The sequence below is a fragment of the Bombus vancouverensis genome, chromosome 13 (genome assembly GCF_051014615.1).
Source record: "Bombus vancouverensis nearcticus chromosome 13, iyBomVanc1_principal, whole genome shotgun sequence".
Classification (NCBI taxonomy): domain Eukaryota; kingdom Metazoa; phylum Arthropoda; class Insecta; order Hymenoptera; family Apidae; genus Bombus; species Bombus vancouverensis.
The window spans coordinates 12,754,780-12,772,172 of record NC_134923.1 but is presented as its reverse complement, the minus strand read 5'-3'; the positions used below and the strand labels follow the sequence as shown (position 1 = coordinate 12,772,172).

Here is a 17,393-nt window from a genome sequence, read left to right as displayed (position 1 = left end):
GGGCCATACGCGTGAGCACTTTCATTTCCTCTCTGATCATATGTTGTCTATGGTATGTTAAGTACGCATTTCTGATTTCTGAGTGAAACGGACGCGCATGCCTGAAAATATGGAGCTCTGCTTCCGGCAAGAACGGTAAGTGGCGAGTAGAATCCTGGGAGCGTATTGTTTGATTATTATAAAATGACAGCCATTACAATCTCGCCGGCTGCACAAGGAATTATTCAAGTTGTAAATGAAAGCAATTTGTCTAAAATCGAAGGGTATGTGTTCCTTTAACTGTAAAATATAAATTTATTCTTGGTAGGATGTAGGACTTTACATGGCTACTATTGATTTCTTCACAGATTCCTCAATGACACAGCATATAGGGAAGCCATTGAAAATTCCTCAAATTATAATAGCCGACTATGCAGAGAACGACGTTTACGTATGCCTTTCCTCGATTCTCAAACAGGTATTAGTTATCATAATTTTTCTATAAAATTTTTATATCTGTTTTTCATGATATACCTACAATGTAATTAATGATGATTCGTTCGTATCCTTAAGGCTTCCTCGTTCGAATGATTGTTAAAAATGATTTAAACATTTAGACTCTGTCGTTGAATTTGTTATTTTTTATTGAAAAAGTTTTGATATAATTGAAAGAAGATATTTGGAGCAATTGCACTCCATACTTATTCAATTAAAAATGATAGGTATTAGTATTACAAATATACAATTATGTAGCATAGTTATTTACGGATGAAAATTGTTACTGTTGTTATTTGACTATATGAAATTACAGGTGTAGCACAGAATCACTCTGCGCTATTTATGTCTTCAAGAGAAAGACTACCCGGTTTGTTACATGGCCAGATATATACATATCCTAGTAAACGATGGAGGAAAAAACGGCGACAATACTTGATGCATTATTTACATCCAAAAAGAGGACCAAGAGGTGACACTGAAGACGGTAATGAAGGTGTAGAAACTGTAACACATGTAAATGACGATAGCAAAGATTCAGTGGCCCTTAAAGGTAATAAATAATATTACATTATTAGTGAAATAAAGTTAAAGATAAATTTCATTTGTTATAATGTGACGTATAATAATTTGATGCAGATGAACATAGTAAAGATGCATGGTACTATGATGAGCAAGACATGTTGGATATGGACACGTATGAAGAACCTGATGCTGAAAGTGATTATGATTATGAGGAAAGTTATAGTAGTAAAAGGAAACGAAGAAAACCACGTGGAGGTGGCCATCATCCTGCACGAAACCACCCATCTTCTACAGATAGCCCTGGGGGCAAACGTACTAAGGTAAATTTGATCGGTGCTGCATAGTTATGCAAACATTTTATTTTATTAATTTAATTTTTTCGGTATACGCGTGAGTTATGATCAACAGATACGAAATACACAGTCAATTGTTTATGCTTATATCCTTCGATACGGTTGCTACCTTTAGTGCTTTTGTTTATTTATTTAATCGTTTTAATCTGTCCATTCGTTTATAGATTAATAATACATATAATTAATAATAGAAGATGTACATACGATACACTTGCGCTACGTTACTCTCGCCAATAACACTATACGTCGAACTGTCGCCGTACCGAAGAAGTTAAAAAAAAAAAGAAAAATATTTAATTTGTTTTTCATTTAAATTCATAATTTAGTTTCTTTACATATGGCAGATATTAAATTCGTCATGCATATATTTTATTAAATATAGGGTGGGGGACGCGGGCGCAAAAAAACCAACTATGATGCCGTTGACACTGATAAGCCATTCGTTTGTGACCGTAAGTTTAATCACAGATACAACTACAAATGACCACTTCCTGTTACTAGTTTCATTAAAAATATAATTATTATTAGTTTTATCAGTTGTTAATTTTGAAATAAGAGAAAAGAAATGCATTGCATTAGAAGATTTGTTAATTTTATTAAATAACTATATTTTTACGATGCCTACGTATTATTTTACAAGATACGCAGAGGTTACTATATTAATATAAGATGATGATTGGAAACTCGAAATAAATTATTAAAGATTTAGTCTTGGTTGCCGCATAATTTTACATTTGGGGATGGTGATTGAACTAAGTATAATCTGATTGTGTAACGTGGGAAGGTACCCTTCTAGTCGTAAAATTAATTCCACAGTTGACTTTTAGTGCTCTTTCATTCAGTGGAATTGATCAGTATTGTATTGACTGCTGTTTTCCTTCAAGTTTATGAATTGCAGTATATTACTTAGCATATTCCAGTCCTTACTGTATAATTTCTGTTTGTATCAAAAACCTTGTACTCCATTTCTCTTTTCCTATTTGTTGAAGTATGAAGAGACATGGTATGATTCATGGATGAAAGGCAAAGATTGATTATCCGCATAAAAAAGAATTGAAGTTTTTATATAGAAGAATCTACGATATATTAATCCAGGTTGTGTGAAATTTCTATGAAATAGTACATTGTATGATTCTGTACAAAGACAATTACCCCCTAAAGTTATACTATAGTTTATCACGTAACTCGCGTTTCGTAAATTCACATTCATTCGAAGATTTATCAATCACGGTTACGAATCTGATAAATGCTATTCATTATATATTTGTTGTGTAATGGTTAATGCAATTTTTTTATTTTTTTTTTTTATTTATCATAACACGTAAGATTATGTTTATGACAGTAGCGTTGAGACGAGATATCGAAATTAGCTGAAGTATAATTTTCATGAACGCGTAACGTCGCGCTTGTCCAAACCTTGAAGGAGTATAATAGTCATTACTAATTTGATCGAACTTTTTCCAGACACGAAGTCTATGAATTAACTCGAATGTGCCTGCAATCTGTTTACTTCTTGAAACCACTCCTGTTAGATTAGCAGAAAATAAATCTAAAGACATTTGGTCTCGACTAGTAAGCTTCGATCACGCAACGATAGAAGAAACCTCACGATATTCGAAATTTTTTATCTCGATCACGTCGAGCTTACGAAATTGGCCAAATATCTTCGGACTTCTATACTACCTGCCAATAACAGAGCAAGAATGTACTGGCTCACACTGTAGCGAGCTCATTCTGTAGGAGTATACAAGCATCAAGCCTTGCATCGTATTAGTTTTGCTTCTTGGGCTGGAACTCCTTCACTGCTTGTCCACATATAGATTCGTAGGTGGATAGGGATATGTACTGGTGCGGAAGGTGTGCAAATGCTGTCCCTAACCTGTAAGCTTCTATCCTAGATTTACTTTAACCGCCTCGTTTCTTGAAATTCACCAAGACCTTTTTTATATCGTCGTACAATAGTTTAATCTTTTCGATGTTCTTTGTTATTATAAAAGGTTTAAAAGTACATTTCTAACGCGGCGGTTAAATAAGTACATCCTCCCATATCGTCCAACCAACTCGTCGACCAAGATTTCTCTTATCATGGACGTTGCATTGGATGGTTTGTGGGAAAACAGTATTTGCACTTTTGCAGTATGCAGCGCACGGTATAAAACCAGACCTGGTCTGGTCTACCATTACGGTCATTCCCACTCTACTTCCTCCGGTGATCCTGCTAAGGAACTAAGTCCCAGTCCTGCCGAAGTTGAACCTAGGAGCGTTGCAGACACCGCTGCTTCGAACCAGCCAGGTTGGAGCCAAAATCAGCTCAATTTTCTCACTTTCCTTTAAAGAAAAAATACCAACCCAGAAAGAAACAAAGAAACAAACGTCAACTTGTTCCTGGTCTCCCGATGTCTTTTTTTACCTGATGCCTTATGATCTTTGATCTCTGGATCCCGATTTTTGCAACTACTTACTTGTTCATATAACCCTGAACAATATTTACCTAACTTGATGGAATTAAATATAATATCTTCTTCTTGTTCTTATATTCTTCTGTTGTTTTTACTCTCTTCTTAATTACATGTATTGCAAATGCATGTATTGCAAATAACCGTAGCCGTAATTGATTTTTGTGTTTCCACTTTTTTCCATAGCGTTTTTCATGCATATGGAATCTCTCATGCACAATAATCTTTTTTCATTTTTATTATCTCTTTTCGGATAATTTACGTGTCGCGTAAATATCATACGGAGAAGAATATGCCTAAGTCAGTATGATAACGGCGATTTGTTTTTCTTTTTAATATATATATATATATATATATATTTGACACACATATATATATACGTATACCGTTTATATGTATACCAAAAATTATGTCTGCCTTTATTGTGCTGAAAATTTTTCAGATTTCTCTCTGTTTCGTCGATATATATATTTAACTATATTATATATATTTAAGATGGGCTGATTCAAACGAAATTATAAAAAGAGAAATGCAGCGATCGTTGCGAATGTTTTGCAATAGCATGTTTCTGCAATTCGCATCTTTTTCCTTCCAAAAAATGTTCTCGTGTGTTGGAAGAGTAAAAACCGGAAAATAAAGAGAGGCGACGTCATTTTAATGAAATCGGTAGTGCTCCTTGACGCGGTCATTTTTGAATGTTTGGTATGTGTGTGCGTCTTATTATTTCACCCGACGAGATAGTCGTCTCTTCCGTAATTCTCTATAGCATGCGTTCGCATTTATTCATTTCTAATCTTTAATAGTTACTATATAGTATTTCTTTTTTTACAGTTTGTTTTAATTTTTCATTTTTCTGTTTGCTTGCTGCTTCTATTACTGCTTTACTTTCCTAGAGCGATTTTGGCTTCGAGTTTTCCTCTTGATGAGCGCCTGCAGAGCTTAAAACTAAAGAAAAAAAATCGCACGGAGATACGTTTGTCTTATATCCTTCTCTTTCTCTCTGTCTATCTCTCTACATGAGTTGCCAAAGTAGTTTGTTTTTCACGTTTGTGTAGTGCTGTTTTGTCTGATCTTTGGAACACTTTCGAATTATCCCGACTTCTTTATATAATCTTGGAATTGCTCTTTTTTGGTGATGGAATGCATATCGGATTGACATAATATGTGCACCCTGTTACGATTATTATATTTGTGTGTGTATATATACATATATATATGTATATATGTATATATTTATATACACACACACATATATATATATATATATTATATGTATCTATATACGTATTATTTCATTTGTTTCCTTATTGTTGTGCCAGTTTCTTTTCATTAAAACATTTGTGATGCATCGAATGATCGATTCTGGTTATTCGAAATAACAATTTTCGTCATTTGTGTGGTAAGTGATTGCCTGTCGTGAAGATTCTCTGAATTTCACAGAAACGTAAGATTATTTCACTAATCTCTTTCGCTTCAAATCTGTACAGTGTCTAATTTTTGTATCCTTATATTTCTTAATTTCTAAAAATTACAAGTTAATTACAACGGCTAAAATTTCGTGAAAAATATTACATTTAGCCAACTAAAATTGTACAGCCGATTCCTCGTCAATTTCTTTTTTTTTTTTCACCTAAAAAATAGTAATTTCCACCACTCTGCCAAAATATCCGAAAGTCACTGATTCTAAATAGATTCTGTTTCACAATTTCCTTGTCCTGGATAGTGATAATTATTTCAGAACCGGCAATCGCTCGCCAAGCAAAGCCACGAATCCTCAATGCTTATCAAATGTGATATTACTGTCGACCCGACATCCGACAACCGGAAGGCTTGTAACCGAATCGATTATCGCTGTTCGTCATCACAGAAATTGACTCTAAATCATTGTTTCTAAGCCAGTGTGCATGGTCATTAGCTTGAGACGCAAAGCGCAACTGGGTATGTGGTCGGTTTGTGATCAGGTGGTACACGTCGGGGTCGTCAGAATGCAACTTCGTCGAGTACTTCGAGTCCCTCTCCCGCAGCGCCGTCCGCGTCCGCTGCGGGAGCATCGGCGCAGCCACAACCGCAGTCTCAGCCGGCCCAGCCTCAGCCGCAACAGTCGCAGCAGCAACAACCACAGCAACCGTCTCAGCAACAGCAGCCACCTCAGCAGCAGCAACAATTGCCCGCGGTACCGCCAACGGTAGCGCCAGCATCGCCTACGATACCAGCCGTGAAGGAAGAACATCTGCCGGCGGTGCCGTCGCCAGGTACAGCTGTCCCCTCGCCTTCCTCGGTGAGGACGGAAGGCCCACCGACCCCAGGGACGAACGAAAAAAAAGCTGGCAAGTCCGCGCAACCGTCCCCATACTGCGACTTCTGTCTGGGCGATGCTAGGGAAAATAAAAAGACCGGCGGCTCCGAAGAGTTGGTCTCTTGCAGTGATTGCGGTCGCTCAGGTAAGCCAGAGGAAAAGATCAAGCGCAAGTATACGCGGAGAACGAATCACAATTAAGCCACGGTTGTCCCCTGGTCTGTTGCGTTTAAGCAACGATATCTATAGCGTTTTCCGGGAACGATAATCGTCGTGTATCGTATTCGTCGATTGAACATTCGCAGCCGGGGATGTGGCTCTTCTCGTTTTTCGATAATCAATCCCCGCGCTATCGGCTGTGTATATGGGGATGAGTATTTTGTTCGGCATGATTGGAGTATTTGTGAAATACCGTTGTTCGTTGAATTGAGAGTTAATTTTCGTTAGTCGAATCGAGTATTTATTAGCCTTATAGCGTTCTCTAGGTCGTTCGTATTTATGATTCTTAACAATTTCTTGATATTTATATTTTCTTTAGTTTATATTTTCTTAAGTTTAAAAAGAATATAAAAGAATTGTTTATGTGAAATATCAATGTGATAAAAATACTAAGGAACGATCTTATGCTAAAGATTATTTTAAAACGTTATATGTCTTTCTATTCGTTAAAACGAGATCGAGACAAGGCTAAAAAGATATTTTATGAACGTTGTGTTTTATATAGTGCTCGGTCATTCCCTTCGATGGACTTAAATGGACTTCTGTTCATCTCTTTCCGGAGAAGATATATCGAGGATAAATGTTATTGTGTTATTTTCCAATTGCCTATTTGGACCATTGTCTTCCGGAAGTATGAAATCAGTTGCGTCTACCTCTTTCCTTAACGAATTATCATATACGAAATATTTAATATTCCTTACTCCTTTATAGTTCACTGTTACGTGTCTCCTTTTTCCAGTCTTCTTGTTGCCTCCTCTTCTCACGAAAAATCGACAATGAACAGCAAGATTAACATTTGTCAAGTCCATCAATAGGAAGTGATTTTAAAGTTTAAACTTTTATCGCCCCATAAAACACGGTCAACAGCGCGCGTTTTCATCTCTTGTGTCTCCTTACGATCCGCGACTTGTGTTCATACGAGGCATAAGAGCCGAGGAATTATCGCGTTTCTTCATTGTTCGTTCGATCATTCGTATTGATCATGGTCGATTAATTAACAATCGTTTATGGTTGAACCGTTTGTTTGTTGAACTAGACTTTTGTATCCGTATCGTAAGGATCGTTTTTTCTTTTCTGTTCGTTGTAGACGAATTTCGTAGACGAATCATTGTTATTGTCCATCGTCGACTCGGAGGTTATCATACCGATTCGATCGCTATTTTTCATACCGTTAAGGATAATTCGATTTGTCCGTGAGAGAATCGTAATGAAAGAAAAAAAAGGGAATTTAAAAAAATGGAGAAAAGTGCTGAAAAAAAAGTAAGAGAATAATATACTATTTTTCGGATTGAGGTTAGGTTGACAAACTAGTTGCTGTGTGACATACGTTCGGAACCATCGTTAAAACGTAGTTCATGTGCAATAATTAAGGGATATCGATTATCTGCACGGTTTTCTAGGCGGACAAAAATAAAAAGGTAGAGAGAGAGAGAGAGAGAGATAGAGATAGAGAGAAAGAGAGAGAGAGAAAGAGAGAGAGAGAGAGAGAAAGAGAGAGAAAGGAATATGAATGGTTACGAGCTTTACGTACACTAGTCAAGGCACGAAAAGCAAAAACATCACTTTGTCAATGGTGCAACTTGTCGCATCTGAGTAATAGGAATTTTCCACGAAATTCCTTTACTGCACGGATCAACTGTGATTTATTGTGTAATTCAATGATTAGTTTTTAAGGGATAAAAAAATTTTTACGGAGGAAAGAGGAACAAAAAGAAAAATGATAAACAAATAGAAAATGAGGAAGGTTAACTATGTACAAAAATCAATTGAAGTTGAAGATACACGAATCTCGCTCTGGATATTTAAGAAGGAAAGAAAGAAATGCGAATGAACAAAAAAAAGATTGAGGAAGAGAGAAAGATAAATCATCGATAAGATTAATCGTACAATTTACGCGAAAATTTTTGATGAAAAGAGAGAAAAAAAATTTGTAGATCGCGAAATCGACGCGTTTGAAAGTTTTTTAAAGAAACAAAGAAAAGAAAAAGAAAAATGAACAAAAGAGAAGAAAAATAACAAAATTCCTGTTGCACAGTATCACTAGAGCACATATTGAAGAAGATGTGTTTGTGTTCTCTGTTTGACTACAGTGTAATCGTGTGGTTTTTTTTTATCGTTGTTTCGTTCAAAAATCAAAAAATAAAAAAAGGATCAATAAAAAAGGACGAAGCTTGCCGCGAGAATTGTTCGTTCCATATGATCGCGAAGTTTTAAGAGAGCTTAAAGAACAAAACGATACGATATACAATATACATATATTATATATATACTTTATATTATTGATATTATCCAGCACAGTCGTGAATCGTTTAACGAGAGCAACAATATTTATATATAGTAAGACGAAACAAAAGGAATAACAGGATCGACCATGTTTTTTCGATACTTCTACACTTTTTCAAATTTGTAAATATCCTTTTTTATTTTACGTTTTTTCGAGTGTTTCTATTTACAGAATATATTACCATAGAATACCACAGCATAAGAGCGCAGCACATATAACGCTAGTAAACAAGTACTGTCGTTCAAAATACTCAATTAAAAAAGTCACAAAAAGAATATTCATTTTTGCGATTCGACCATAATTCATTATCATATTATTTTCTTTTTTAATATCTTTGCTACCGATACGTTGCATTTTTCTTGGAAAGTACAATAAAGAGGAAAGTTGATTTTTCGTACGAACGTAGCAATGTTTAGTAAACAGTTGTGTCAGTAAATTCACGATTGATTATCCGTCACCTTTTAATGCAATAATCATAGATGGCATGCGTTTTAAATAATCGATTTACAGCATTTTCGAGAATCGTAACGAAAAATCGCGGATTAAATTAAAAAAAAAAATAATTTCTCAATTTCCAATTTCACTTTTTTTCGCGTAAACATTCCACATATTTATAAATCTGCTGCTCTTAAAATCTTCCGTTTCGTTCTGGGCATTAATCGTTTCCGTCTCACGTTGCAAATGTAATACATAACATAGTAATCGCCTTTTTACCATTCGTAATCGTCATCAAATGACGAGTATATTTATTGCATACATTGAGGGAGAAAGAACAAGTGAAGCGACGACATATGCAAGCGAAACATGCGTATATAGAGTGAGAGAGAGAGAGAAAGGTTGTAAAAACTATCGATAATTCTTCCTTTTCTTTCCAAACGAATTTCTCCAGTCTTTAGGCAGCATTTCGACCATACGTCGTGTTTTAACGATATGAAAAAAGATGAAGAAAAAAGAGATAAAGATATATCACGTAATCTTAGAAACTCGATAATAGCTTAGTTTTATACAAGCTTTGATATTCGTACAAGAAAATATCGTTCGAACGCTAGAATTAACGAGAAGAAAAGAATACAAGGAAAGAAAAAGAAAAAAAAAACAGAAAAAATTCGTCATTTTATTGTTTGTACAATATTCCACGAGTTTCTCTCGTCGTAGCGGAGAGGTCGTCGCCGTCACCATTCGTATTTAATTAATCAACTCTCCACTCACCACTCCCGAACGGTACTGCAATCCGCGCGTTCGTTTTCCATTACTAGTAGCTGGTTTCCAACGCTAACGTTATATCATTATCATAGATTTACGAATAACCGATGCAAACGAGTTGTAACGTACGTACGTGTACTCGACATTTTCCCTTGTTATCACCTTTACATCCGACGTGTAAACAAGCGCAGTGGTTAGATGGTTAATTTCTACGGTGCGTCTGATTAACCGACCGGAATTGCACAGCGCAGAAACACACGCAGAGGAATTACCTAGGGTTTATATCGTCTTTAAGTGTTACACGCAAGTTCTTTTGTGTCTTTCTGCTGAAAAACGTCGTCGACGCCAGTTTCTCGAGTCTTACCAAAAAAAAAAAAAAAAAAATGGGAGAAAACAAATGAAAAAAAAAAATAAGTGAAGATAGGAATAAAATAGTGGAAAGAAGAATATATATAGAGAGGGAAAAAAAGAGCGAAGGAAGATGAGATGTGTTTAACCCCTTACCTTACGATTTAAATTCCAGTAGTGCGTGCCATAAACAACAATAAGGTCGGTCACACGTCGTGCCATTTCACGGTTTGGCTGTGCAAATCGCACATGTTTCTTGATACGTAAATGCATGTATAAGGTACAACTAATTTTATTTTGCAAGATGTTTGATAAATAATCACTACCAATTGATCATTTAACAAGAAAGATTGACTATCTTGAAGCGAATAACAAATCGATAACATCGAGGTGTACCACGTGTCTCACACGTGTTGTTTATGTTTGGCCCGATCGACGTTCCACGTCTCTCACACGACATTGTAGGTTAAGGGGTTAATAACACGAGATCCTTTAGGTTTACTTTATAGCTTAGTAGCGCTCGTGCGTCGAGAGAGAAATAAATCTGAAGGTGAATCACTATCGTATCTTGATGAACCCTTCTGTTTATCGTATTAAGAGAGATTCACACACCTAGTATAAGAGAGAGGATGAAAGATTAAAAAAAAAAAAGTAATTACGAGTATGAAAGCATGCAGAGATAGTTCCTCCTTGTTATATAAAAGAAAAAAAGATCGAAGACTTGTTATTAGGCAATTTTAATTAAGCAATACCCATGAGGCTTACAAATCTAGTATTTAAGTAACGCTAGTTATATATAAATATATATATTATATATATATTATATATATCAAATGTGATACGTTATATGAGTTACATGTGTGCGCGTGTGTGTCTGTGTACATTTTGTGTGCGCGCGAGTGTGAGTGTATGGGTGTCAAGAAAAAAATATAGCACACGCACACACACACACACACCCGCGCGCACTAAAGGGGAGAAAGCGTGAGTGAGAGAGAGAAAAAGAAACGAAAAATAGCGTGAAAGAGGTGAAAAAGAGTACGAAGATTTGAAAAAAAAGTGTGTGTAAACTAATGAGAGGAGAGAGTGTGCTGGTCCGCGACGTTTATATTGTGCTGCGCAAGAAAGAACGTGAACTATTCCAAGGTACGCACCGCTATTACTTACCACCTTACTATTCCAAATAAAATAACAATATGTTCAAGAGGCAACATCAAAAAAAAAAAAAAATAAAAAAATAAAAAAGAATACAATCGCAGATATCATGAAATAAAACATTCTGTGCGGAAACATAACAGAACGTATCATTATTCCGGACGTTTTTAGTGCTGAGGAAGGGTGAAAGTCATGATTCTTTGTGATAAATCATAGAAATCTTATCGCACGCGTTTTTTGAGCAATCGAAAAAAAAAGAATGTAACTATCGAACTTAATTTGGAATTTCGACAAAATGCTTCCGTTCCAGTTCTTAAATGAACGTTTATCTTTCTGAATATGGAGTAAAAAGATATTAGAAACGAGATGATAGCTTGGAGTTCACTGTTCTTCGGCACAAGATAAATGTCCTAGCACCTTTCTACTCGTCCAAAAGCTATCCTATTCCGTCCCAAATGCGTGTTCCATGACCTAGTTTACGTTCTTGTTATAGGGCATCCGACTTGTTTGCAATTCACAGCGAACATGATCGTTTCTGTTCGCAAGTACAGGTGGCAGTGTATCGAATGCAAATGCTGTTCCATTTGTGGTACTTCTGACAACGATGTGAGTATTCATTACCATTTTTCGGGTTTCCCTTACACTTTACGTGGCCGAGACAAAGAACAATCCACGTGCAGCTACTTCAACTATTTTGATTTTCCTCCTCTGTCACGAAAGGACAATGTTGTTCGAATACCCTTTATTCTATACATACGTTAACGTTATCTTCGTTTAGACCTTACTTTGTCGATTACTTTACGTTGATTCTTTTGTTGCTATTAACACGTTAACTATCATTGTGTGATCATCAGAAAAAAAAATGTTTATTTTTCTAGAATGATTAAAATAATATGAATTTACTTATTGATTAAATAAATTTAAAATAGTTGATTGATATTGTAATATGAAAAATTTATTCAAGAATTAATTATTTGTATTACAAGATAATATTTTACAAAATTAATATTATAGTATATCATATTGAAACATTTTAATCTATCAAGATCATTGAAACAAAACAGATCAGTCACCGCATGATTATCATTTATTTGAAAAAATTGTTGGTTTTAAATCAAAATAGTTCGAGGAAGATGTACGGAAATACATTGACGATTCTAAATCTTATCAAATTTTTTGAACTATTACAACGCGTTACTAATATCTTTTATAAAGAAAAAAAAGAAAAGAAAAAGTTTATGATTATCGAAAATTAACAATGGATCAGACTACATCTGAATAAGTGAATACCGTAGTAGGGTAATCGTAAAGAGGAAGAGATAGTAAACTGTATAAAGCAACTGTGATCGCGAATCACTACACCCAGTTAGTTAGGCATCGTTGGAAGCTAATTAATTGTTTCGCGAACCAAACTAGGATCAGCTGCTGTTCTGTGACGACTGTGATCGTGGATACCATATGTATTGTCTGTCTCCACCTCTTGCATCTCCTCCCGAGGGCTCCTGGTCTTGCCGTCTGTGCATAGCAGAGTTTCATCGCCGTGATTAAGAATCTTTTGTCTCGTAAATAAGTGATGGATTTTATCTATTTGCTGTGGTGCAGTGGCCGTTCTCGAATTAGGAGAGTATTCTATAAGCTCACTCTTCTTTCTAGTATTACGATAAACGCAAATGTACTTTCAAGTGAACTCTTCTTTCCTTTGTAAAAGGAACTATTAATTAACAACGTCGGCAGCATTAACTATTCCGCTTTTTGTTTTTCTTTTCGATTTAAGTTTCTATTGAATAAGATGAAATATCGCAAAGTATACGTAATGTATGAATGGTACGTTATATTATCTCAGGCATTGGTGATCTCAGAAAATGAAAAGTATCACAATTATGTATTTATATTCTCTAACGAACTAGCGTTTATCACTAGATGTACGAAGGTATAAGGTCAAAGGGCTGTCTTAATGTTTCTATCGAGAACAGATGAATAGCCGCTTTAAGCTTGCCATTAAAGTTAATGGGTTTAATGGGCATAACCTTAATGGTCAAGGACTTCGGCATCAGATTGTCGTTAAACGTCGTTGCTTTTTTCATTGAAATAAGTTGGTTCGACAATTGCGAACATCGATAAATACTCTCCTAGTTCTCCTGGCCAATATATTTTTAGCCATTGACATTCGAAGTTCGGTTGCTTTTAGGATTTCAAAAAACTGCTTACACTTTAAACGACTTTGGAGATCTCAAGTTTTCATAATATCTTTAGCTCCTTGCTATTAACTTGGTTCAATCCAAGGTGAATGAAAGAAGCAAACGTAAGGAAAAAAAGATTGATATTCTAGGAAGAACATGATATTAATAGCATCTGTTTCATAAATAGTGATAAATAGAACACTATCTGTTTATCTGTATGTATCATGATATTAAAGCTTTTACACTTAATGACACAGCCATTACTAGCAGTATAGCTATGACATACAAAAAACTCACAGTACAGCAGAAAATTATATTCTATATGCCCTTTATTGTTAGCTCAGTATTTTTATATTTTATATATTGAATGTACTTAATTTAAGATACCATGGTGATATTTGGTACTCATTGTTGTAACTCTTCGTTTCTTTTTTATTCGAGTAATTTTAAGGTCGCTTAACGACATGGAATTGTGTGTATTAGATGTCATGGAAATGAGTCTATAAAGATTTTTGAGTTTGAACCAGTCAATGGTGAATTTACATTTTATATTGCTTATTTTTAACAAACTGTATGCAAATTTCAATAAACATTAGTATACAACTGAACCACTAACTTTAGACAGTCTTATTGTGTGCCATGAATATTTTCTGAGTGCAGGAATATAATACATAATGATAGAACTTCTTTGGGTGCTATATTTCAGGGATTAGGTCCCTTTTGAACATTTTAGGATAACTTTATAAGATTGAAAGTCATGTCTTTGACCAAGGAAAATTATATTCTATAATTATAATGAATAATATATATATATATTTGCGAAAGTGTAATGTAAGATATTCATAAGTAACAAACAATACTCAAAACAAATATAAGTTTTTTTATAAAAACAGGATTTATATATATAAATCTATGATTATGTGTACTCATTTTTGCATCATCCCATAAGTAAGCAAATATTCTGACAAAGTATTAAACAGAGGTACTTTGTTTCCCATAATTTTTCATTACATATGTGTCAATCAATTTCTATTAAAATATCAGATAGAGGTTTTCGCTGAAGGTCAGGCACTGTAGCATCCTTTGCTGGATAACCAACTGGCAGTAGTACAACAAGCCTTTCATTAGGAGGACGTCCAAGAAGGTTGCGGATGGCAGGTCCACAGTTTAAAGGAGTAGAAGTCAGAGTTACCAAACCTGCGTACTAGTTTTAAAGTTCATATATTATTAATTCATATTATTCATAGGTATACAGTATAAGAGATTATAGTATTATAACAATATTACCTGTATAGCAGTGATGAGAATACCACAAGCAATAGACGTGCTCATTTCATTATAGTAATGAATTTTCTTATTTCCATTTGGTAAAATTCCATAAATTTGCTTAAACACAAATATTAAATAAGGAGCGGTAGTCAGGTATTCTTTAATCCAATTTGTTCTTAATGGAAGTAAATCAGTTGTCCATTTTACTCCCATTCTTTTTTTATAGTTTATTTCTTCTTCGCTTTCAACGATAAGACGTATTTGTTCTTTCACCTTCTGATTTGATACCGCTACGAATGTCCATGGTTCTGTATGTGCACCACTAGGCGTAGTGCCTAAAACCGATTCAGATGTATAAAAGTTTTGTGAATGTAACAACATGATATTGTACCTGCAGCTTTTATTATCTCATGTATGACTTCTTTTGGTACAGGGTCAGGACTGAAAAATCTTATACTTCTCCTAGCAGCTACTATTTTATAAAACTCAGAAGCTCGACAGAGTATCTCTTCTTCAGAGGGTCTCTTATATACATAAGGGATATGTTTTAAATTTGTTGTTAGTACAGGTTCATCGCTATTTTCTAGTGTTTCCTGATTAATGTCTAGAATATCATAACTTTTTATTTTATTAAAAAAATACATGACTAATCAGTAATTATTACATTATTACATTCATTACATAAAAATACAAATGAATTTCACAGTTTAAATAGCATACTTTTTTATAATTATTATTTTAAAAATTTAAAACCTGGTAGTAATAATATTATAGTATTATTACCTTCTAACTGCTCCATGGTATTATCCAAAATGTTAAAATTATGTCTTTTGTTTTGAATAAAAATAGTGCCCTTTTTTAACACTTCATAAGATAATGTCAAAAAAATGTAAAGTATGATACTAATCAGTATATGGTACCAGTATTTCGTCCAAAATGGTAAAAGTTCAATAAACATTTTGAATAAAAATTTTACATTTATTTCAAGAACTAAAAGATTGAGTATACTGCTCAACGGTTTCAATTACAATATATTGAAGGCTAACAACGTAGCAATATATATATATATATATATATAAAGATATTGCGTTGAAACGAGTGAAGAGATACGTGTGACCTACAATAACTAAGTTATCGCTTTTAAACCGACTATGTACTCCACTACTCATGATACAAAGTAGATTTAATTAACAATTAATTTTTCGTCTATCATTTACTATACAACGAAGTATTCAAGTATTTGTGTCTTAAAAAAGTATACATATTATGCTTAGTAAGTTTCTAATTTTCCAAGTGTAACGAAGAGTAACTATAATTCTTACTATATACGATTAGTGATTATTTAACAAATTTTAAAATTGTCTTTTGCACCTTCTATCGTCTAGAGAAAAAAAAGTATTATCTACTGAGGCATCTAATTACATCTTTAAGCAATACATGGAAACGATTTAATTATTCAGCGTAAAAGAGACTCAGGCTATTTAAAAAATAAATCCATCGAGACGCTGGCTTAGACAATGACTTTTATTGACATCCTACTATTGTTAAAGACTTGTTATTATAAATAAAGTCACTGTTTACTTTTAATAATTCTTATTCATTTCGATCAACATCGTGGTACATCGTTTCGCCTCCATGTTTTATTACGTTTCGTAAACTTCTTGCTAAGGGTTGTATATCGAGTAAAATATTCACATTTTCCTTCTTTCAATTTTAATCCTATTATTTTAATCCTATTAGTCCAGTAAACAGCGATGACTGGTAATTTTTGACCTTTAAGTATAATACAGACAGGATATTTTTTGAAGTAATTTTATTATTATATATGAATAGAAAGACGAGAAATCATAGTTATGAATTTTATTCAAAAACTATCATTGTAGTTTTATTCTAAATATATGAAAATTATAAGATTACGGACAAACTGAAAAATTACAAATATAAAATTACAAAAATTGTATAGGGACAAAAAATTATACAATTATAAAACCATGAAGAAATCATGTTATATACATTATAAAACTTTTGAAATTATATCCATTATCGTTAGAACTATTGAATTACTTTAATATATACTTAAATATATTATACATACATAATTAGAATTAAATAATTAGAATATGATGAATATATGGCGAATAAGAAAATAAATAAATATATGTAATCATATTTTTTTCAATAAAAATATCAATATTTAAAAAAACGCATCTTTTTAAAATTGTAATCAATCTTCTACCATTTTATGTATGTAGTTCTAATGTTAATGAATTAACATATTATTCCTGTTCGAAACATTAGAGTATCCTGCATGAGAACTTAAGAAATGCATTCCTTTATTACATTCATATGTAATTCGGTGCAAAAATGTCCCTATCATTGCTAGAGAAGGATAAAAAAAAACGGTTTATTAATGAAAATTGATCGGCATGCCTTCTCCGCTGGAATCGATAAGATCATTTGATAATCACAGAAACATAAGTTATACTGCTTGTTTTTTATAGAGAAGCAATTTTAAAATTCAATGTATTGTTGATCAATCCCCCATCAAAATTGTCTTCCCGTTTAATTTAGAATTAAATATGTTTTTCTCATCCTCTTGAACATTAAAAAAATGTTGATAACATTAGTTACCCA

General features: G+C 33.7%; 2 protein-coding genes across 4 annotated transcripts; one reads left to right on the top strand and one right to left on the bottom strand.

Annotated features, from left to right (window-relative positions):
- Positions 1-51: 51 nt before the first annotated feature.
- Positions 52-16,349, top strand: d4 (double PHD fingers d4). 3 transcript variants are annotated; one of them, XM_033338678.2, is made up of 9 exons: positions 52-263; positions 348-457; positions 791-1,027; positions 1,114-1,319; positions 1,735-1,804; positions 3,490-3,645; positions 5,770-6,249; positions 11,804-11,916; positions 12,727-16,349. In XM_033338678.2, the coding sequence occupies exons 1-9, from the start codon at positions 184-186 to the stop codon at positions 12,856-12,858; spliced, it is 1,584 nt and encodes a 527-aa protein (XP_033194569.1). In that variant the 5' UTR covers positions 52-183; the 3' UTR covers positions 12,859-16,349. The 3 variants fall into 3 exon arrangements, with proteins under 3 accessions (XP_033194569.1, XP_076479852.1, XP_076479853.1); XM_076623737.1 differs by lacking the exon at positions 3,490-3,645 and having other exon boundaries at positions 53-263; XM_076623738.1 differs by lacking the exons at positions 52-263; positions 348-457 and adding an exon at positions 575-701.
- Positions 13,540-15,717, bottom strand: Iyd (Iodotyrosine deiodinase). Its single transcript, XM_033338736.2, has 4 exons — positions 15,543-15,717; positions 15,151-15,363; positions 14,778-15,094; positions 13,540-14,694 (listed from the first exon to the last, which is right to left on the bottom strand). The coding sequence occupies exons 1-4, from the start codon at positions 15,715-15,717 to the stop codon at positions 14,509-14,511; spliced, it is 891 nt and encodes a 296-aa protein (XP_033194627.1). The 3' UTR covers positions 13,540-14,508.
- Positions 16,350-17,393: the final 1,044 nt, after the last annotated feature.

Excerpts from the sequence above, each read along its gene's own strand:
- d4 (XM_033338678.2), top strand. The coding sequence starts at position 184 with ATGACAGCCATTACAATCTCGCCGGCTGCACAAGGAATTATTCAAGTT. Across the intron at positions 264-347 it reads AATTTGTCTAAAATCGAAGG|ATTCCTCAATGACACAGCAT; the intron begins GTATGTGTTCCT and ends ATTTCTTCACAG. Across the intron at positions 3,646-5,769 it reads CGCTGCTTCGAACCAGCCAG|GTGGTACACGTCGGGGTCGT; the intron begins GTTGGAGCCAAA and ends GTTTGTGATCAG.
- Iyd (XM_033338736.2), bottom strand. The coding sequence starts at position 15,717 with ATGTTTATTGAACTTTTACCATTTTGGACGAAATACTGGTACCATATA. Across the intron at positions 15,364-15,542 it reads TACCATGGAGCAGTTAGAAG|ACATTAATCAGGAAACACTA; the intron begins GTAATAATACTA and ends ATGATATTCTAG. Across the intron at positions 15,095-15,150 it reads TGAGATAATAAAAGCTGCAG|GCACTACGCCTAGTGGTGCA; the intron begins GTACAATATCAT and ends AATCGGTTTTAG.